Source organism: Emys orbicularis, chromosome 11, assembly GCF_028017835.1.
Source record: "Emys orbicularis isolate rEmyOrb1 chromosome 11, rEmyOrb1.hap1, whole genome shotgun sequence".
NCBI classification, from domain to species: domain Eukaryota; kingdom Metazoa; phylum Chordata; order Testudines; family Emydidae; genus Emys; species Emys orbicularis.
In genome coordinates this window covers 78,441,303-78,463,861 of record NC_088693.1, presented here as the reverse complement: position 1 = coordinate 78,463,861, position 22,559 = coordinate 78,441,303, and the positions used below count along the sequence as shown (strand labels likewise).

The 22,559-nt window shown below is 53.2% G+C and overlaps 1 protein-coding gene across 1 annotated transcript in view; it reads right to left on the bottom strand.

Annotated features, from left to right (window-relative positions):
- Positions 1-2,114: 2,114 nt before the first annotated feature.
- C11H21orf58 (chromosome 11 C21orf58 homolog) overlaps positions 2,115-22,559 on the bottom strand; it is a 55,285-nt gene continuing 34,840 nt past the window's right edge. The window contains exons 5-8 of the mRNA XM_065413027.1: positions 14,541-14,655; positions 5,905-6,044; positions 2,876-3,114; positions 2,115-2,172 (exon numbers count right to left, since the gene is read on the bottom strand). Coding sequence (XP_065269099.1) covers positions 2,115-2,172; positions 2,876-3,114; positions 5,905-6,044; positions 14,541-14,655 — 552 coding nt within the window. The remainder of the gene's footprint in view (positions 2,173-2,875; positions 3,115-5,904; positions 6,045-14,540; positions 14,656-22,559) is intronic.

Genomic DNA, 22,559 nt, shown 5'->3' with positions numbered 1-22,559 from the left:
AGTGTAGACAAGCCCTAAGAGCTTTGGGGTCAAGTGCTGGCTAATAGAAGCTTGGAATTGTGAGCAAAGAAACTGTCTCCTGTTGTTTGCGTCCTCTTGTGTTCAAGGAAATAGGACTTTGTTTACATTCTTCCTAAATAACCAGGATTGTATCAGAGAAATGGCTGACTATCATCAATTTCTCCTTCTAATGGAAACAGCCTCAGGGCCTGTCATAACTATGAAGGGAAGGGTAACAACCTTCCTGTATACAGTACTATAAAATCCCTCCTGGCCAGAGGCACAAAATCCTTTTACCTGTAAAGGGTTAAGAAGCTCAGGTAACCTAGCTGGCACCTGACCAAAAGGACCAATAAGGGGACAAGATACTTTCAAATCTGGGGGAGGAAGGCTTTGTTTGTCTGTTCTGTGTCTGTCTGTTCCGGGTTCTTGCCGAAGACAGATCAAGAAAGCAAGCAATCCAACTCCATTAGAATTAGTAAGTACTAGCAAGGGAATGCGTTAGCTTACTTTTATTTTGGCTTGTGATTTTCTCTGTGCTGAGAGGGAGGTGTATTCCTGGTTTTCTTTTTGTAACTTTAAAGTTTTGCCCAGAGGGAAATCCTCTGTGTTTTGGATCTGATTGCCCTGTGAGATTATCTTCCATTCTAATTTTACGTAGGTGCTTCTTTTACCTTTTTTCTTTCTAATAAAGTTCTGTTTTTTAAAGAATCTGATTGGTTTTTTTAGTGTCCTAAAAACCCCCAAGGTTGGTCTGTGCTCATCTTGTTTATTCTCAAGCCTCCCTAGGACAGGGGGTGTAGGGCTTGGGGGGGATATTAGAGGGGAGTAGGAACTCCCAGTGGTCCTTTCCCTGAGTTTTGTCTAATCACTTGGTGGTGGCAGCGTTACCTAATCCACGGTACAAGGCAGAATTTGTGCCTTGGGGAGTTTTTAACCTAAGCTGGTAGAAATAAGCTTACGGGGTCTTTCATACGGGTCCTGACAGGGCCCCAACGTTTTGGCTAACTGCCCAGATCCAGAAGAGGTAACAATATGTTTTTTTGTATTTCCACAGTTTATTACACAGTTCTGCCACCTCTCCCTTGGTTGTCAGCTTCACTAATGGCACGTGACTATTTATACAGCAGATTCCTGTCAGCCAGAATCTTTTAGGAACTCTCTAAAGAAAGTCGTCTCCAGTGATGCTATGCTCCACGTGCATGGGTGACGCATACAGTCCATGTCCACTCACTAGCCACCTGCAACAGAAAGAAATGGCTGTCAAGTGTATGATGCTAGCCCATAGCATATGCTTGGTGTAACTATAAAAGGATGGTGTCAAGTGCATAGGGGCACGGGACCCTTGGCTAGAGAGGAACTTTAGAGACAAAGGGGAAAATCCTTTTTAAATGATGTGGCCCAAATCTTCCCAGGCTGGATGCACTGAGGAGGGGTGGAACACCAGCAACTCACATTGACTTCGGTGAGACTTACAGGTGCCCAGCACTGCTCAGTGTTTAGCTCTCAGAGAATAGTTCTTCTAGCCTGCAGCACGCTGTCTATCAAGCAACAGGGTTAGGAGTGTTTAACATGCTATGATCTGTTTAGCTGACCCTCTCCTGGGCTGTGGTCCCGAGCTCAGATCCCACCGTGAGCAGAGCGGGATGAATGCCAATGCAAACAGACCCCGTCCATCCCTGTCCTCACTATGTTTCAGGGTGCAGCCTCTGCCTCTGGCACTTTGTTTACAAAGCATTTCCAGGCTGTAACGTCAGAGAAATGGCACCGAAACAAACGCGTGATTCAAATGAAAGCAACAACTGTGCCATGCGACAAACCCCTCAGCTACTGGGCCAAATTCCCTCCGTGGAGTCGCCCATTGCCATGACATGTCTGTGTCTTCAGATTCCTCCTCAAGGGCTGCTCAGACCGCGACACTCCCAAGGAGCTGGCTGGCTAATAATGGCCAGGTTGAGACGTCACTGGACGACTGTGCAAAAACCCAAAAGCCAGCCCCAGCAGACTGTGCTGCAATTGGCAATATCCAGTCAGGAGAAGCTCTGGGACAGCAGGGAGCGCACAGGGCAGAGGTGCACTGTGAAAGAAAGAGCTGAGCTGATTGGTTACCTTTGCTACAGGCTTGAGGAGTCTACAAACCCGGGGGCAGGCTGTGGAGGAGTCCATCGGTTACTACACTTGGAAAAAGAAAAACCAGTTAGAAACATGGGTGCATACCAAGGGCTCAGCTTTATTCCAGGAATAAATTCTTCTTCCTGGTCAGTAAATATTTGTTGTAGTGTCTACTCTTGTTCCTAAACCTTTCACTGTTTCTCTGGTGTTTTAGGGACGTCATGCCTGAGGGCAATGATAACCCGAGTTAGATTACAGTGGATGCTCTCATTCAGCTGGGCGTTCTCGGGTTTTAAAGGGCTCCGTTGAGTTCTCATGGAGGCCCAGGAGCCACAGAACAACATCCCTGCTACTCGTTCCGAAAAGCAGTTGCCAACTGGAGCAGTTGGGATCTTCCAGCTGGTGTCCCCCAGGGATAGTATCCCAATCGCTGTTTCCACTGTCGTGTTTGTAGCTCTTGTGTGACACTCCCATTTGACCAGCAGTCAGTGAGGGTCAGTTACTCAGCAAGGCCAGCTCCGATCGCAGAGTCTCTCCCAGCACCACAGAACGCTTGCTGTCCCTTAAACTCAGTTTGCCAAGCAAAGCAAAGCATATTAAAGAAAATAGGCTGGGCTGGCCCTGTGGGGTAGTCAGAAACCACCGGTAAGTCGGACCTCAGGGCGTCTGCTACTCTGGCCTCCCATGAGCCCGCTTAGCCACCCCAAGGCGGCAGGAGGAAAGGGACTAGAACAGCTCCTGGCATGGCAGCTTATTGACTTACGTGTGCATTGCAGGGAAGGTGCTAGTTGGGCCAGACATGTGATGCACAGCGGATGGGAATCCTCCAGTCTGTCCCATGAGGCTGGATGGCATCACAGGGGGCCACATGGAGTAGCCACCTGGGGGCAGCTGAGAAGGAATGGCCTGCACTCCTGGGGAAGGGTAATGGTGGTGATGATGCACTGTGGATGGCCTTGGTTTTTCTGCTTTCACAACAACTGGAGCAGCAAACTGGGGATCCTCAATTTAAGGGAAAAAGGGAAATTTGTTAAATTTGTACCCATATGGCAGGTGAGCACAATGGTCTGTTACTCACCAATGGAGTGCCAGCTTGGAGCACTCTTCATAAAGAGCATTCCCTTGTCCTGGGCCCACGGCCCAGCTACACTGACGACAGTGCAATAACAACTGCAGCATGGCATGGGTGACTGGGTCCCACCCAGACAGCCAGGGTCTGTCTGCCCTGCAATTAGACACCGGCGGCTGGCCCATGCCAGCTGACCTGGGTTAAGGGGCTTGGGCTACGGGGCTTTTTAACTGCACTGTAGACGTTCAGGCTTAGGCTGGAGTCCGGGTCTGGGACCTCCCCTTCTGCTTCTGCTCCAGCCCGAGCTCGAACATCTAAACCCAATTAAACAGCCCCATGAGTCGAGTCAGCTGCCATGGGCCAGCCGCGGGTGTCTAACTGCAGTGCAGACATACCGCATGCTCCGGCTCCACTCCCACTCCCCCACCTCGGGAACGGCCAGGGCAAAGCGACTGGCCTTGCCATGGGATGTAAAGAACAAGAGGGCGGCTCTGCTTGTTCCTTGGCTCTTAGGTGCAGGCTCCTGACCTTTTACTCTTCTCATTTCCTTTAGCCTGTGATCAGGCTGTTTGCTCTCCCCTCCTGCAGCCCCCCCCCCCCCCCCCCCAGGCTAGGGACAAGCAGCGTCAGGCACCGCATTAAACAAGGCTCTGCCTTTCCATTCAATGCAGACGAGAATATTCACCCGGGATGTTAAAGCCACCAAAATTGGAGTGAGGAGAGTACAAAGAAGGGCAGACAGAGTGTGTGCGGGGCAGGTGGGGGGGCAGCCGGATGGGATCTCTCTGGCAGTGCTGGGACACTCGTAGTGCACTACTCCCCCTTTAAGACAGTGCTGCAGTGTCTACGAGCACCCTGATTTTCCTCGTGTGTCCCCCTATGAGCACAGGCATTCCTGCCCTCCCCAGCCCTTGTCACACTGCGCACTGCTCTGGGGTGTGGTGCAAACGCCACTCCATAACACACCTGGCAGAGAGCAGGCACAGCGGAGAAGAGTCATGCTTCCCCTAGTGCGATACTCTGCCAGTTGGCAGTGGCTGCTGCAGAGCTTGTCCTGAAACAGGAGAGCCGACAGCTGCTCTTAAACACTGGAGTACGTCTGATGTAGAGAAGTGGGCTGAACAGGTGCAGCAAATGCCAGCTCCGCCCCCCACCCACCGCAGCCCAAGGGTGTTGTGTTTCCTAGCAGACAGAGCCCTGTGAACGCAAGGGGGATGGCCTGTGTAAGCCATCCGTTAGAGCTGGAAATAGCACCCAGCGAAGGTGTTACCAGCCGGGGGAGTGTTACAAGCTCAGATGTGTGCTGGTGATGGTCTTAACACAAGGGGGCCAGAGAGCATCACGCCTGAGTGAGGCCGGGAGCCAGAGCGCTTTCTGGTCTGTGCGCAGGGAGAAAAGAAAGGGCCCTGGCACGCGTGCAGGTGTGAAATGGGGAGGGAAGCCCAGGGCATCTCTCAGCACAGCGTGAGGCGTCCAGTGGAACTCCCAAATTAACTGCTTAGATTGGAAACCCCTCCGAGCAGGGGCTGGGGTAACATTTTCAAATGCACCTCAGTGACCTAGGTTCCTGTGTCACATTTCACATTTCAGGTGCATCTCACCTAAAGGATTTAGGTACCTAACTCCACCATTGAGTTCAATGGGAGTTTAGTGCCTTGATACCTTTAATAATCTGGGCCTTAGGCACTTAGAGCCAGATTTGTAAAGGGATTTAGGTGCCTAAAGATGCAGAGTGGCACCTAGTGCCACTAGGAGCCTAACTCCCATTGACTTTCAATGAGACTGAGGCCCCTAAGTCACTTAGGGCTAGAGTTTAAAGGTATGAAGGCACCTGACTCCTGTGGATTTCAGTGGGAGTTAGACAAATCTTTATAAATCTGGCCCTTCGGTGCTTTTGGAAAATCTTCTCTGTCTCTACACATGTGGGTGTGCCCAGCCCTGAGCACACAGGGCCCTGATCCTGACTGTGGTCTCTAGGCACCACCACCACATCAGTGCTTCCGTTCCAGCCCATCGCAAAGCGCCACACCAGACGTTACCAGTTACGGGTTCCAGCAAAACAAGCTTTCAGGAAATGGAAGGCCCATAGAAATATTCCCATGAATTGAAACGCAAGTGTCTGCCCCAGCCTGCGGCAGAATCCCAGGTTCTCAGTCACCAGGCAGCATGTGGGCATCTGGGAAGTGGGCTCTTCCCTGGATGACTGACTGTTTTCTTATGTGCAATTCAGCTACGCTCTTAGGGCTGGAGTGTACCCAGCCTGCAGGAGTGCAGAGGGAACCTGCACATTGCCAAACACAGTCTGGCCCCAGGCCTGGACGAGCCCAGTGCTGGGCAGAGAGGAGGCGAGGTCGTGGCAGAGCAGAGCTGGCCTGCTGTGGAGGGGGGAGCATACCCTGTACGCCCTATCCAGGGGTGGCGCAGCAGCTGAACTCCTCCGTCACCCCAGGCAGAGCCAGGAGACGTGCGGGGCGAAGGGGGGGCAGGTTCAGCTCCAGAAGACACCATCCAGCCTGAGCTCATCCCATAGATCAGCCATAGTGTGCAGTGCCCTACAACGTGCTTCCATGGGCAATGGGTTCTGAAGCCGCATTCAGGCCCAAATATTCAAAACGCGCTCCCCAACCCCCAGGCCCTGCACCGGCACGTGGAGATCGGCTCCCCGTCTCCTGCCCCAGCAACTGCTTGCTCGGGGAGCTCTTTGAAGGGGTGAATGTCATTACCTGCTGGGTGTGCTGCAGCAAGGGAGGCCCGGTCCCACTGGGCTGTGAGAACGCCATCGGTGGCAGAGCTTTCAGCATCATGTTCTGCATAATGATCTGGTGCATCTGAGCGTTCTGCATCAACATCATCTCCACCATGTCTGGGAACGGAAAAATCCCAAAGGGAAAGGAACAGCATTGCCAGTGAGAGACAGAGGGAAAGGGGCGTCTCAGTGGGTCAGATCCTTAGCAGAGCGCCCAGACAGCTCTGACTTAGGGAAGGCAGCTGAAAGGGGATCTTGAAAGGGCCTTTCACACTTGGAGGAGGAGAATGTTAGTAGACACCGCTATCTCCTTGGCCAGTGACTGCCCTTTATGGGCTGGATGAGAGCGTTCAGACTCTCAGCCCAGCTTAGTTTTTCCCTGTCTCTGCGAAGAAGCCCTCGCTACATGTTTGTGACCCAAACTAAGGCAAGCCTCGCTGCTTTGAGCTTGTCCAGACTCTCAGACAGAGGCGGATTCAGAAGGGGCAGACCCTAGCTGACCAAAGCCCTGCACATGCAGGTCCAAAGAGGCCCATCACAAGTGTTTGCGTAGAAACCAGTTCCTACGGCTTTACAGGCCAGAAAGTCCCACAAGGTTCCCGTTCAAACACCTGGTTTGCGTGTGGCTGAAACACGTCACCGACCCACATTCACAATTCAGTGTCACTGGATTCCTGCCCATTTGGACCATGAGAGCATTCCCAACACGCAGGGTAACTGCGGGAGTGTAGCGAGGCGGCCTGGTTCCCCGCCGCCCCGGAGGGGGACGAGTCCCTCCGGACGCCAAAGTGGGCGGAGCCAGTGGAGCTTGCGCCCGCCCCCCAGAGGTCAGGGCGCAGGACAGGAAGTACAAAAGCCCAACCCCAAAGCTCACTAGAGGCCCAGCCGCCGGAGAAGCCAGACGCCTGTGGCCTAGCTCCCGGTGGGGAGACTCCTGCAGTTTGCGACCGACCCGAGGACTGGCCAGATGCCGACCAGGCCTCGGAGAAGCTGGTAAACCTGCCTGTGGCAAGTTACCCAGAGGAGCTGCCAAGCCTGCCGCTCTCCGGGTACCCAGAGGAGCCCATGGTGCTTGATTCCTTGGAAGACTCCGTCCAGACGCAGGTACCTCTAGAGGGGGAGGTAGGAAGTAGCCCAGGGGCAGCCGACCCTAGTCTGGCTGCAACACACCCAGAGCCAATATCAGTGTGTTGCGGCCAGGATCCCCACAAACGCAGCAGCGGGTCTTCTGCCGCTGCTAGGGCCCCGGGCTGGGACGCAGTGGAGTGGGTGGGCCTGCGTCCCCCCTGCCACCCAACCCGTGGGTGGCCGTCTCCCCCTCTCCCAGGTCCTTCAGAGCCAGGACCTGGGCCTCCTAAACTTATTTGTCTGCTCAGCCCCTGCCTGAGGGCCTGAGCTCCTGACTGTTTGTTGCCCTGCCCTGACCAAGGGCTGGGCCTGTTATTGCACTGTTCGCTCAGCCCCTGCCTGAGGGCCTGAGCTGCTGACTGTTTGCCGCACAGCCAGGCTAATTCCCCGACTCACCTGACCTAAGTAGTGAGGCGGCCTAGTTCCCCGCCACCCCAGAGAGGGACGAGCCCTGGCCGAACCCCTACACGTGGTGGAGAATGCGGGCAGGATCCCCCGATCCTTGTGAGAAGGGATCTGCGGAGGAGCGGGCCCGAGCGACCATGGTTATGGATACACTTATTAAGTTCCTAGCCGAAACCCAACAACAGCAGCAGGCCGCCCAGCTCCAGCAGCAGCTGGTCCAGCAGCTCGGGACCCAACAGCAACAGCTGATTTTGGAGCTGGGATGCCAGAACCGGGACCACCAGCAGCAATGCCTACAGCAGTTGGCGACCTTGCTGCCCCGTCCTGCGGAGCCCCAGCCTGCGGGTGCCACTGGACCACCCAGCCTAGCACCTCCCATCTGATTGACCAAGATGGGCCCCAACGACGACCCAGAAGCCTTTCTTGTGACTTCTGAAAGGGTGGCGTTAGTCGCAGGCTGGGCCCAAGACTAATGGGCTACTATCTTGGCCCCGTACCTGACCGGGACCGCCCAAACCATATATCGGGGCCTGTCCATGGACGCGGCATGGGACTACACCCGGGTAAAGGCGGCAATCTTAGATGCCTTGGACATTAGTCCGGAGATCTTTCGACAGCGGTTCCGGAGCCTGGTCTACCCTACGGGGGCCCGACCCCGGATGGTAGCCCAAGACTTGAGGAAAGCATGCAAGCGGTGGCTACAGCCCGAAAGGTGAACCCCGGATGAGCTCATTGAACAAATTATTCTGGAGCAATTCGTCCATATACTCCCATCGCGAGGGAGGGCCTGGGTCCTCCGCCATCGGCCTACAACGTTAACTGTGGCCATCACACTTATGGAGGATTTCCGAAGCACTGGTGGGACTGATCATTCGAGCTGCCCCGCAGGACCGGAGAGCCCTAACCCAGAGAAAAGGGGGGCCACCCAGACTGAGCCATGAAATCCGTCACAGGGCCCGGAGCCCCGACCCCGACCTGCTGCAGCCCCGCTTCGACAAGGCCCAGCACCTCGACCCAATACCCGAGGGACCAACCGAAGCCCACCTAGGGGCCAGGCGGGAACACTATCCCGGCCTGGGCGCTTGGACCTCGGACCCTGTTTTTCCTGTGGGAAATATGGCCATTTACAGTGGGACTGCACCGAGATGCATTGCAGCTTCGGCCAGGTCTGCACGGGAGAAGCCCGCACCCGATGCCCACAGGCTGCCAAGATTACCGTGCCAGTGGTTGTTGGGGATTGCCCAACGTTGGCCCTAATTGACTCAGGCTGCGACCAGACTTTAGTTCGTCAAAGCCTAGGCCTCCAGGCTGACCCACACCTGGGGACGATCCGCCTCCGGTGCATTCACAGCAACATACAACCCTACCCCGGTGCCCAAGTCCGACTGACCATGGATGGGGGTCATGCGATCGATGGTGGTCGGCCTGGCTCCTAGGCTTGCCTACCCGGTGATCCTGGGGCGGGACTGGCCCGACTTCCTGGAAGTCCTCCACTCAAAGGCCGACGAGTGTCCCGCAGTTACCCCAGTACTGGAAGGGGGCCTCCCTGAGACCCACGCGGAGGGGGGGAGGCACCAGACCCCAACCGACCGGAAGAACCCGTGGACCCCCCTCCAGAAGCTGCTGCTGAGCCCCTGCTTCACACTGACTTTTGTCATGACCAGAGGGCAGATCCCACCCTCTGTCACACTTACGAGCGACTAGCCATGGTCGATGGGGCCGTAATTGACCCGCACCGGGCGAAGCAGTGGCCACATTTCGAACTGCAGCAGGATCAGCTCTATCGGGTAGAATGGGACCCGCGCACTGGAGAACCCCAGAGCCAACTACTCGTGCCTCGATGTCACCAGTGAGCAGTAATGAAACTCGCCCACGACATCCCGGCTGCCGAGCACTTGGGCCACGAGAAGACTCTAGCCTGGATACTGACATGCTTCTTCTGGCCCGGCGTGCATCAGGAAGTAAGGGACTATTGTAACTCCTGTCCCGAGGGCCAGCTAGCCGCACCCCCGCGGACACCTAAGGCCCTGTCGGTCCCCATGCCCATCGTCGAAACGCCCTTCGAATGCGTGGCCATGGACCTGGTGGGGCCCCTCCCAAAAAGCACCGCAGGATTTCAGTATGTGTTGGTCCTGGTAGATTATGCTACCCGTTTCCCGGAGGCAGTGCCACTGCGGAGCATCACCACCCGAACCATTGCGGGCGAGCTCGTGAAGGTCTTTGCTCGTGTAGGCCTGCCCCGGGAGATTCTCACTGACCAGGGCACCAACTTTACCTCCCAACTGCTGCGGCAGGTGTGTGGGCTCCTGGGGATCAAGCAGTTGCGCACCTCTATTTACCATTCACAAACCGACGGTTTGGTTGAACGGTTTAACCGTACTCTAAAAGACATGTTGCGCAAATTCCCCCCAGAAGAACTACGCCAATGGGACCAGCTACTCCCGCCTTTGCTTCTGGCGATCCAGGAGGTGCCCCAGTCCTCGACTAGGTTTTCCCCCTTTGAGTTGTTGTATGGCTGCCGCCCACGGGGGCTCCTGGACCTGATGCATGAAGCCTGGGAACAAGCTCCATCACCAACCCAGGGCCTCTTGAAATACGTCCTCCAGCTCCAGGAACGCCTCACTCAGGCCAGGGCGCTCGCCTGGGAAAACTTAAGGGCCGCCCAGGAGGCTCAAGCACGAACTTATAACCGAGACACGCAGAGCCGCGACTTTAACCCTGGGGACAGGGTCCTGCTTCTCCTGCCCTCGAGCAAGTCAAAGCTACTGGCCCGCTGGCAGGATCCCTATGAGGTGGTCCGGAAGGTGGGGCCCGTCACCTATGAGGTCAGCCAACCGGACCAACGTAAGAAAACCCAGCGGTATCATGTCAACCTCCTGACGCCCTGGCGGGAGCGTGAGGGCTTATTAATTAACTCCTACCCACCGGAGCCAGAAATGGGCCCCCATGCCGCCCTGACCCAGGACACCAAAGGGCCCCAGCTCGCGGAGACCCTCACAGACGAACAACGCAAGCAAATCTGGAGCCTCCTGCAGGCGTTCCCGTGGACCTTCACCGGCCAGCTGGGCTACACAACCCTGGTCTACCATGCCATTCAGACAGAACCTGGGGTAGTGATCCGAGAAACGACCAGGCCCTTGCCGCACCGAATGCGGCAGAGCGTCGAGGAAGAGGTACAAGCCATGCTAGAGCTGGGCGTAATTGAACCCTCACAGAGTGAATGGCGTAGCCCGATAGTGCTAGTACCCAAGCCCGATGGGACGCGATGCTTCTGCATCGACTTCCGATGTGTCAAAGCTATTTCTAAATTTGACACGTATCCGATGCCCCGCATAGATGAGCTGCTTGGCCGGTTAGGGGAGGCTCGCTTCCTCACAACACTTGACCTCAGCAAGGGCTACTGGCAGATCCCCCTTGACTCCGCTTCGAGGGAGAAGCCACCCCAACCGGTCTGTACCAATTCACCCGGATGCCCTTCGGCCTCCATGGGGCCCCAGCCACATTTCAGTGGCTGATGGACCGTGTCCTCCAACCCCATCGAGACTATGCGGCCGCCTACCTGGACAATGTGGTCATCTACAGCCGCCACTGGGAGGATCACGTGGTACGGGTAGCTGCCATCCTGAGATCCCTGCGGGCTGCTGGGTTGACCACCCACCCAAAAAAATGCCGCATTGGGTGGCAAGAGACTACTTATCTGGGCTACACCATAGGGAACGGACAAGTGAAGCCCCTCGTGGGAAAGGTTCAGGCCGTGGCAGCCTGCCCGCCTCCCACCACAAAGTGTCAGGTGCGACAGTTCTTGGGGCTCGCCAGCTATTATCGGCGTTTCATTCCCCATTTTGCATCTGTCGCCGCCCCTTTGACCGGCCTTTTAACCAAAGACAGTCCTCGACATGTGGTTTGGACCCAGAAATGCGAAGACGCCTTTCAAGAACTCAAAATGAGTCTCTGCCGTGAACCGGTCCTCTACAGCCCAAATTTCAACCGAGACTTCATCCTCCAGACAGATGCCTCGGAGATAGGACTGGGCACCGTCCTGTCCCAAGAAATAGATGGGGAAGACCATCCGGTCTTGTATATCAGCCGGAAATTGTTTCCACGGGAGAAGAATTACGCGGTGGTGGAGAAGGAGGCCCTTGCAGTGAAATGGGCATGTGATGCCCTACGTTACTACATTCTTGGAGCCCCGTTCACCTTAGTCACCGACCATGCCCCGCTTCGGTGGCTGAATAAAATGAAAGACAATAATATGAGAATACAGCGTTGGTACCTGGCGCTACAGCCCTATGCCTTTACAGTTCGCCATAGGATAGGCAAGGACCACGCTAATGCTGACTTCCTGTCCCGCCTGGGAGGTATGCAAGTTCCCCGCCGCCCCGGAGGGGGATGAGCCCCTCCGGATGCCAAAGTGGGCGGAGCCAGTGGAGCTTGCGCCCGCCCCCCAGAGGTCAGGGCGCAGGACAGGAAGTACAAAAGCCCAACCCCAGAGCTCACTAGAGGCCCAGCCACCGGAGAAGCCAGACGCCTGTGGCCTAGCTCCCGGTGGGGAGACTCCTGCAGTTTGCGGCCGACCCGAGGACTGGCCAGATACCGACCAGGCCCCGGAGAAGCTGGTAAACCTGCCTGTGGCAAGTTACCCAGAGGAGCTGCCAAGCCTGCCGCTCTCCGGGTACCCAGAGGAGCCCCTGGTGCTCGATTCCTTGGAAGACTCCGTCCAGACGCAGGTACCTCTAGAGGGGGAGGTAGGAAGTAGCCCAGGGGCAGCCGACCCTAGTCTGGCTGCAGCACACCCAGAGCCGATGTCACTGTGTTGCGGTCAGGATCCCCACTGACACAGCAGCGGGTTAGGGCCCCGGGCTGGGATGCAGTGGAGTGGGAGGGCCTGCGTCCCCCCTGCCACCCACCTCGCAGGTGGCTGTCTCCCCCTCTCCCAGCCCTTCGGAGCCAGGTCCTGGGCCTCCTGAACTTACTTGTCTGCTCAGCCCCTGCCTGAGGGCCTGAGCTCCTGACTCTTTGTTGCCCCGCCCTGATCCAGGGCCAGGGCTTGCTAATATTAAACTGTTTGCTCAGCCCCTGCCTGAGGGCCTGAGCTGCTGACTGTTTGCCGCACAGCCAGGCTAATTCCCCGACTCACCTGACCTAAGTAGTGACGCGGCCTGGTTCCCCGCTGCCCCGGAGGGGGACAAGCCCTGGCCGAACCCCTACAGGGAGGTACAAGACTGACGCAGCCATGGGGACTGGGACAGTGTGCTCTCTTCTTTGTTTTTCCAGATGAATCAGAGAGGTCAGCCTGAGAAACCCCCTGACAACAGCTTCTGCTGGGCTGGGCTGGGCTGGGCTGGGCTAGCCCCGCTGGCCACAGAGCACAACCACAGCCAACCAGGGCACAGGAGGATACTACATGCTTTCCATTGAATGATCTATCCCAAGAAACCAGCCTTGTCCCGCCAGCTGCAGCCTGTCCAATTCTGTGGGAAGCCAGGTAGAGAAAATGTTTCACAACAAGCTCATTGTGGGCAGTCTGCAGGAACGAACGAGAGCCCAGTCAGCACGGCTGGGTCCCAGACGTCGCGCAAACATGAGCTGAGGCGGTGGGGAATTTTGCAGGTTTCCCGGCGCTCTAGTGAGAACCCACACAAACTGAAAATGAAAGATGGTCTGCACCTACTCCCTGGAGCCCAAACCACTGTGCGGCACACAGCTGCGGTACAGGCCTGTGTCTGGGACCTTCGTTTGCTGCCATGAAAATGATTGGGAGGCCTCAAAGTGAGCATCATCCCTTCACTGCGAGATCACACAGGGACAGCCGCTGAGCTGCTGAGGGACAAACTGTTAATCACCCAGGGCTTCTATCACCAGAAAACATGACCCGAAATTTGAGGGGAAAAACAAGGGAAAGGAAAAAATTTCTTTTAAATGTTTGTTTAAACATCTTCTCCAGCTTTACGAGACATTAAACTGTCACCCTGAAATTTCTTTCCATGTGGATTTAAAAATGCATCTAGAGTATATATCCACCTTGAACCAATCACCCTGGTATCTTGGCACCAGAATCAATTCAACCACAACACAAAAACAATTAAAGTAACCAAGTTTTTCATTTAACTGGACATATTGAGCCAAATTCATCCCTGGGATAAATGCATCATCTTCAGGGAATTAGAGAGACAAGATGGGTGAGGTAATAGCTTTTATTGGACCAACAGAGCTCTGTGTGGCTCAAAAGCTTGTCTCTCTCACCAGCAGAAGTTGGTCCAATAAAAGCTATTACCTCACCTACCTTGTCTCTCTAATATCCTGGGATCTAAATGGTTACAAGAACGCTGCATTCAACTTCAGGGTAGTCAGACATAAATGTGGTCCATTTTGTTTTAGAAAATAAATTGATTCAAATAAACCAGAGACTTTATTAAATCCCCAAGCAACAGACTGTGGAGTTGCTCTCTGATTTTTTCATTTCCCTGCAGTACCAGGAAACCTCACGCAAAAATCTGAGTTGGGGAAAGAAGCCCAGATATTAGCTCCATATGCTATTCTTGGACCTTGCCCACTTCCATTTAGAAACACAAAACAAATTTGTTTGTGTGCATGCAGGGTAGCACGTTCGGCTGCCTCCTCTTGTGTCCAATGACAGGCGGTTCCTACACGTTTTAAAATAAACGCTTATATTGTACGAAGGAGAATGGACAGTGGGTACAAAATCCCTGTTTGCTCATTTTAGCATTATTAGTTGTTTGTAAAAGTTTTAGCTACAAATGCCCTTGTTAATATTTAACCAGTATGTTCTACTTCCCCCAAACCCTCTCCACAGCTTAACCTGGTTTTTACCAAATGTATAGTGCCTCTGTCTGTTGCAAGATAAAGTGCCCAGCAGCGCTAAAGTTATTCTAAGTTCCCACGTCAGAGGGCCCAGATATTTGATTGGCAAGACCAGTAAATCCATTGACAGCCTGGTTGTGCTAGGTCACAAGGTAACTTGAGTGCTGTCTCATGTCACCACAGTGATACTTTCTCCTGCTTTCCTGAGCTCCCTCTGATCTCGGAGCACTGAATGACCCAGCAGGTTGGGTGGCTTACCTTCCTTAATGCTTCCAGAACGGGGGACCGGGAGGGGCTGTGGAGGCGGGATCTGTGTGATGAGAGGTGGCTGCTGAGGTAACTGTTGGATGATGGTTGCAGGTTGCTGAGGCATCTAGGAACAAAAGGAAAATAAGAGGAGTCAGGATTGCCATCTGCCTGCAATCCTGGGCTCTCTGGGCTACTGCGTTTCATTTTCTGATGCCCTGCATGCTTCACAGCTGAGCCACACGTTACACCTGCAGGTGTCCAGCTCAAAGATATGGGTGTGACTCTATGCCCCATATTCTTCATAGAGATATGCTTATGATAAGAATATGGCATAACTAAGATATGTTTTATGCAAGATGGGTCATGTGAGGTTGTAACTGTGCCTTCGTGGGTCACAACTGAGAATACCAAATTCAGAACAAACTGCTGAGAAATAGGGCAGACACCCCCCACAAAACTGGTGGCTATTCTCCCATAAGATATACCAAACCAGCAATAAAAGTAAACTTCTGTTGCACCACACTGGCTAACAAGAAGTCATAAAAGCAGTTTCCTTAGGCATTCCAGTCCTTGTATCACCACTAAAAACACTAGACTTTAAGACGAGTGGTTCTTTACAACCAATTTCATCAAATGAAAGGTGGTTCTGATCCCAAAGGATCAGCCACACACCCAGGTCAATATATAACTCAGATCTTACCCAATAATCATGCCGTTGCCAATCCTTTAGTATCTAATATCTAAAGGTTTATTTATGGGCAGGTCTACACTACAGCAGGGATCGACGCTCTGAGATCAATTCACCGGTGGTCGAGTTAGCAGGTCTAGTAAAGACCCGCCAAATCGACTGCAGATTGCTTTCCAGTCTATCCCTGTATTCTATCCCCGACGAGAAGAGTAAGGTAAGTTAACGGGAGATTTTCTTCCATTGACCTCCCATGGTGTAGACCCCGTGGTAACTAGATCTATGGTACGTCGACTCCAGCTACTTTATTCACATAGCCGGAGTTGCGTAGCATAGGTCGACTTACTGCGGTAGTGTAGACATAGCAGAAAGAAAGAAAGAAGAGAGTTAAAATTAGTTAAAGGAATCAAATACATACAATGATTGCAAGTTATTGGTTCAGGCTTGTAGCAGTGATGGAATAAACTGCTGGCTTAAGTCAAGTCTCTGGTTGCTTCCAAATCATTAGAAGATCCTCAGTCCCTTGGTTAGAATGCTCCCATTAGTGTAAGTCCATTGTCCAGAGGCTTGAGCAGGAAAGAGGCAAAATGGAGATGTTTCCAGTGCTTTTTATAGCTTCTGCCATGTGGAGGGAAACCCATTGTTCCAAACAAAGCTCTCAGCACAGTTAGTGGACAATCACAGGTAAAAGATGGAGTTTGGAGTTACATGGGCAAGTCACACGTCAATGCATGATTTCGCTTAGTCATAGCAGGAAAGTCCATTAAGTGTAGATAGGAGTCTCCCATGGTCCATTGTGAGTTAAGTATATGTTGATGAGCCACTTAATTTGAATAGCCCCTTCAAGATGTGCAGGCTAAATACACCTCTACCCCACTATAACACAACCCGATAGAACACAGGTTCGCGTATAGCGCGGTAGCAGCGGGGCTCCGGTGGCGCTTTAAAGGGTCCGGGGCTCCAGCTGCTGCGGGGAGCCCCGGGCCCTTTAAATCACCGCTGGAGCCCTGCTGCTGCTACCCCGGGGCTGCGGCAGCGGGGCTCGCCAGCAATTTAAAGGGCCTGGGGCTCCCCGCAGCGGCTGGAGCCCGGAGCTCTTTAAATTACCACTGGAGCCCTGCTGCCCCTACCGCGATATAACAGGGTTTCAGCTATAACGCGGTAGGGATTTTTGGCTCCCCACGACCGCGTTATAGCGGGGTAGAGGTGTATCTTGTGGGTGTTACCCCAGGAGCAACATCTGAAATGCAGGTATAGAGCCAATACTCATAACTCCAAATACAAAAGTGATACATACATACAGATAACATAGTCATAGTCAGTGAGTCATAACCTTTCCATAGACATCTTACATGCCACATTTTGTACAAGATTTGTTGCAATTATATCACAGTGGTAGCAACAATGTTCTACATGGTCATATTTTAATCAGATAACGTCATAGAGGTATCATTGGAAAGGTTATGTTTTACTGAATATGATTATCCTATTTGTATGCATGTATAATTTCTGTATCTTCAGATACAAATATTGACTATATAACAATTACAACTGTGTTTACACTTGGGGAACACCCATCAGACAGTATGCAATCAGCCTAGATGGGCAATTAGGAAGGACAATAGGACTTTGAAGATACTAATTTCCTTCCTTCCTGAGAAGTTCCCTGGGATGCTGCTTTGACAGGGACACCATCTTGGACTTTTAGTGTTTTTCCATTAAGAGGAGGTGGGGGTCAAACTGGGAAATAAAGGATTCCTGCCATATGCAAATCCTATTTAAGGCTGGGGAGTGAGTTCATCTTGGTTCTTCTCCACTGCCTCCCCGCCCAAGAAGGAAAACTGCTGAAAACACCTGAAGAGAAAGGAACTAAGCTGGGGGGGGCAGGGGCTGAGCTCAGGTGAGAAAGGTCTAGCCCAGGAGTGGCCAACCTGTGGCTCCGGAGCCGCATGCAGCTTTTCAGAGGTTAATATGCGGCTCCTTGCATAGACACTGACTCCGGGGCTGGAGCTACAGGTGCCAACTTTCCAATGCTCACTGTTCAACCCCTGCCTCTGCCACAGGCCCTGCCCCCACTTCATCCCTTCCCCCAAGGCCCTGTCCCTTCCCGCCCCCTTCCCTGAGTCTGCCGCGCCCTTGCTCTTCTCCTCGCTCCCCAGAGCCTTCTGCATGCTGCGTGAGACACAGGGAGGGAGGGGAGGCGCTGATGGACGGGTGGCTGGCAGGTAGGGTGGGAGAGCTGATGTGGACTGCTGACATATTACTGTGGCTCTTTGGCAATGTTCATTGGCAAATTCTGGCTCCTTCTCAAGCTCAGGTTGACACCCCTGGTCTAGCCTGTTAAAGGAATACCTGAAGATTTAAGCTGCAAGCAGTGCAGGTTACCTTCAAGAAACTCTGCAACCTAAACAAAACAACATTTAGGGTGAGAACGTCCTACTGTTAACCAGTTAATTTAGTGTATTAAGCTTAGATTGTGTGTTTTGTTTTATTTGCTCAGTGATCTGCTTTGATCTGTTTGCTATCTCTTATAATCACTTAAAATTTACCTTTTGTAGTTAATAAACTTTATTTTTGTTTATTCTAAAACCAGTTTGTGTAATTCATAACTGGGGGGTAAAAAGCTGTGCCTATCTTCCTCCACATTGAGGGAGCGGACAGATTTCATGAACTTACGCTGTATAGATTTCTGAGCAGTGCAAGACAATATAATTTTGGGTTTATAGTCCAGATGGTGTGTGCACCTAAGTGCTGGGTAATTACCTAGCTGAAGCCTTCCCATGCAGCACTGATTTCAGTATCCGTGTCATTCTGCAGGTGGGTGTGTCCCTACCTGTGTGTGTGCTAGACGAGGCTTGAGGGCTTGGCTCAGCAGGACAGAGCGAGGGAGCCCAGGCTGGTGGAACGGGCGGGCTCAGTGGAACCCCAGTACATCAGGTGGCACCCCGGAATGGGGGACACCCTGTCACAAAGGGTCTCTAGGAACTAAGGCTGTCCAGGTGTCTAGTGACTAGCTTGCAGGCACAACGTGCAGCCTCCCCATCCTGTGTCTGACAACAGGGAAAGCTGAGCCCACGGGTCATGGACAAACTTGTAACATCAGAATTCAGCACAGCGCCTACCAAGAGCCTTGTCCCACTTACAGCCACTGGTGCAGCTGCACTGGGTCAAACCTCCCATTCAGGAGGCAAAGTGGTGGTGGAGCTACCCTGGCATCTCAGACGGGTAACCAGCACTGGTACAAACTGTGGCATATCACAGCTTTGGGGAGATTATGCTAGGGGTTTGCATCAGTGCCGGGCACCACTGACTGAAATCTCAAGGGCAGATGAGGGTTTATGGTTTGATTCTTTTTTAAAGGAGGTTTCTTTTTTAATGTACTAGATTCAGATGTGCCATAAATGGGGGCAGCCCCCCCCCCCCGGAAGTGAAACAGAGTTAGCCATACCTTGACCCAGGGGCCCTGGCCCTTTAAGAGCGATGGGGCTCAGCGGCACACTGGTGCTTGCTGCCTCCCCAGGCGGAGAGGATGAATGCAAGGGTCACGTGACTAAAAGCCAGGCCTGCTGGGCTATAAGAGCAGCCTGTGGCTAAAGGGAAAAGGGGTCTGAGGGAGTTGCCAGGAACAACGTAGCTGGAAGGCAATGCTCCCTCGAAAGCAGGAGGCTCCCCAGGGAAGGGATGGGGAAATGTCCCTGAGCAGGAGGTTCCAGGACAGACAGCTGGGTTGCTTAGGGTTCCCATGGCTGGGAACCATAGTAGAGGGTGAGCTGGGCTCCCCCTAGGCTGCCAAGCCATGAGGGGTGCAGTGAGCCCTGTAGATCAGGGAAGGGGGGAATGGTTAGAGCCCAGAGGAGTGAAAACAGGGTGGCAGAGGACAGACCATAAGGGGAGAAGGCTGTGCCCAGTGGAAGAGCCTAGGATGGAAGATTTGGTTTTCTGCTGGAGTTAAACCCTGGAAGTGGGGGACTTTTGGACTTAACTGAAGGGCTACGTCACTGCCATGACCTGGGTGTGCTGGGAAACTGAGGCAAGGTCTGACTCCAGCCTTGGAGAGACCTTGCTCCATGCCTGCTTAGGCCACAGCTGAATATAGTCCAAAGAGTCCAGGTTCCCTCATAGAATATCAGGGTTGGAAGGGACCTCAGGAGGTCATCCAGTCCAACGCCCTGCTCAAAGCAGGACCAATCCCCAGACACATTTTTGCCTCAGATCCCTAAATGGCCCCCTCAAGGATTGAACTCACAACCCTGGGTTTATTAGCCAATGCTCAAACCACTGAGCTATCCCTCATGTCCGTTATCATTCCTGGCTTGGCTCCTGGTGACGTGAGATGCCATGAGAGGCAGTGCCATGCATGAGGCGGGGGGGGGGGGGGGAGGGCGATAGCATGGCAAACACATCTGCACATCGAAGGCAGCCCACGTATGTATCGTCACAAGCTTGACTCCATCTCCGGAGGCACCGCACAGAGGCGAGGTGGAGAGGCACTGCTTTTGCCCTTCCTTAACCCCAGCAGAGCTGTCCTGGGGCCTGGCCTGACCAAACCACAGCAGTGCCCTCGTATGCTGGCATTTACCATAACATTTCTAGTTGGGGTCGATGGTATTTATACCAGCAGGCTTTTGACATCCTGGCAAGGGAAGACACGCTGCTGCTGATGGGAAACGTCTGCTTAGCCCTTAGGGAAGGAGCTAACTCCCAGGTGGATGTCACTCAGGAGCGGGCTGGCTAAGTGAGACTTGAGGGACCTGAAATGTAGTTACTGTGGCCAAAAAGGACACAAGGTGGCACAATGCCTGAAGATGAAGGAAATGGCAGCCTGAGTCAGCTGGCGTGGGCCGGCCGTGGGTTTTTAACGGCAATGTAGACCTAGGTACGTCCCATACTGCAAATGGCCCAGCTCAGCTGACTCAGGTGTGCTACAGCCTGAGCCTGAATGTCTACACTGCAATTTAATAGCGCGGCAGCCTGTCAGCTGACCTGGGCCTGCTGGTGGTCTTTTATTGCAGTGTAGGCATACCCTGAGGTGACTGCCAAGGAGGAGGGTGGGTTTATGGCTGCTGGGAGGAACAAGCTGTAACCTGCCTTGACTCTCTCCACCCAGGCACCTGCTCCTCCCCCAGCACATGCTCCTTAGGTGACCCGCCGCTGAATCTTGGCCATGTCCCCAGGCTGAGAACTAGCAGCAAGCAGGGAGGGGAGAGGCAGGCTGGGTTGGGTAAGAACTACCATGGACCCGAGCAGCAGAGGGGAGCTTGGGGATAGGAACATATTTCATCTCCCATAAAGGGAGCAATGGGGGGAGGCACAGGGAGATGGGAAGTATTGCTTCTGGTGGTGGAGGGAGTGGGGAAGAGGCAGGGCTCCTTTTTGGGGCCAGTCAGAGGGCCAAGGCACTGAAGAGGAGCATGATAAACAAGTGCCATAGAGCGGGGATCGGGTAGCTAATGAGGCTGTGAAGCTGTTTACTCAGAGAGCAGGTTAGCCCAGCTGCCATGAGCTGTGCTCATGCATGTCGGTTTGACACAAAATATCACGTATGCTCAGTTCTCTGTGAACATGAGGAGAAAACGCGCTATAATTTGGCAATGGACAAGGAATGGGGGGATATAGGTGTGCTGCCGTAATGATGCTGTATAAACTGCCCAGGCTGTGTGGATTTGTCATCACGTTCCCCCTCCCAGTGCTGTGAACACAGATGCTCAGTACCAGTCCTGTATCAGAGGGGTAGCTCTGTTAGTCTGAATCTGTAAAAAGCAACAGAGGGTCCTGTGGCACCTTTAAGACTAACAGAAGTATTGGAGCATAAGCTTATGCTCCAATACTTCTGTTAGTCTTAAAGGTGCTTCAGGACCCTCTGTTGCTTAGTAACAGTCCTGAGTACTAATCTCTGTCCTGCTGCAGGACAGCGGGCTCAGAATGGAGCTGGGATACATCTGGTGTCTAGTAACAGTGCTGTCTCCTGCCACCATTGCTGCAATAGCACATAGTGTCTGCAACTCAGCGATACAGCCTATGTAACAGACACGAGCAGATGCTGCTTGTCTCCTCTGAGTACTGAGTAACAACTTGGGGATAGCGAGTATTCTCAGAGAAGGGAGCTAAGAGAAATCTCAAGAGGAAACTCCGAGCCAAAGCAATAGAAGAACTAACAACCAAACAGTAACAGCATCTATCCCTGTGACAGTAACTGGGAACCTCCACAGACTGTGTGGTTAAAAAAACACACAGTTTCCTGTGGGACCTCTAGTGGTGGTGAACACTACCCTTTGGTATATGATAACAGTCTGTAACCCAGACCCAAGCCAGGAAATAGGCCGTAGTCCTTCAGTCTCACACCTTGAGTAGAGGGCAAGAGCATGTGTAATGGCCATTGGTGGGCAGGATCAAACCTGGGAACCTCTGGAGCTTAGTATATGAGCTAAAAGCCCTGTGGCTCTTAGCCAAGGCTGTAGCAGACTCATCAATCTCTAGTCTAGTCGCCTCTAGAGGGGGGACAGAGTGCCACACTAAGCAGGCCTGGGTTACACATGTACTGCTAAACAGGAAAGAACTAGAAACACAAACTACAAGTTAGCCTATCCTCTGTGCAGTGGTGGCTCCTTTGCTAGAATATGTATTGTTGTAACCTCTAAATGTATGGAGTTTTCCACCCCCATTCCATCTCAACCCTGCTGGGGCTGTTCTGTCACTGCAGAATGTGTCTGCTTCCATTTGTAAGCAACTTTTTTTTTTTTTTTTTTTTTTTTTGGCAGGTGGGAGCACAGATCTCAATATAGTCCCACATGGCCTTTGAAAGATTAATACAGAAATCCAACACTTTGGATGACGTAGGCATGAAAAGGTCATTTATCTCTATCTTCCCTCTAAGTCTTGCCCAGCAAGGCAGTCTCAGCACAGGGATGTGTCAAAGCCTGCATTACCTGACCGCTCTCAGAGAAGGGAAGACCCGCTGCTGCTGATGGGAAACGTCTGCTTAGCCCTTAGGGAAGGAGCTAACTCCCAGGTGGATGTCACTCAGGAGCGGGCTGGCTCCTAGGATTAGGAGGTGGTCACTGAGGGTGTGTCTACACTGCAGCTGGACACCCACGATTGGCCTGTGCCAGCTGGCTCAGGCTAAGGGGCTGTTTAATTGCGGTGTAGAGATACAAGTTTGGGCTGCAGCCTGAGCTCTGGGACCCTCTCAGCTCACAGGGTCCCAGAGCCTGGGCTGCAACCCAAACGCCCACACTGCAATTAAACAGCCCCTTAGCCTGAGCCCCACGAGCCTGAGTCAGCTGGCGTGGGCCGGCCGTGGGTTTTTAACGGCAGTGTAGACCTAGGTACGTCCCATACTGCAA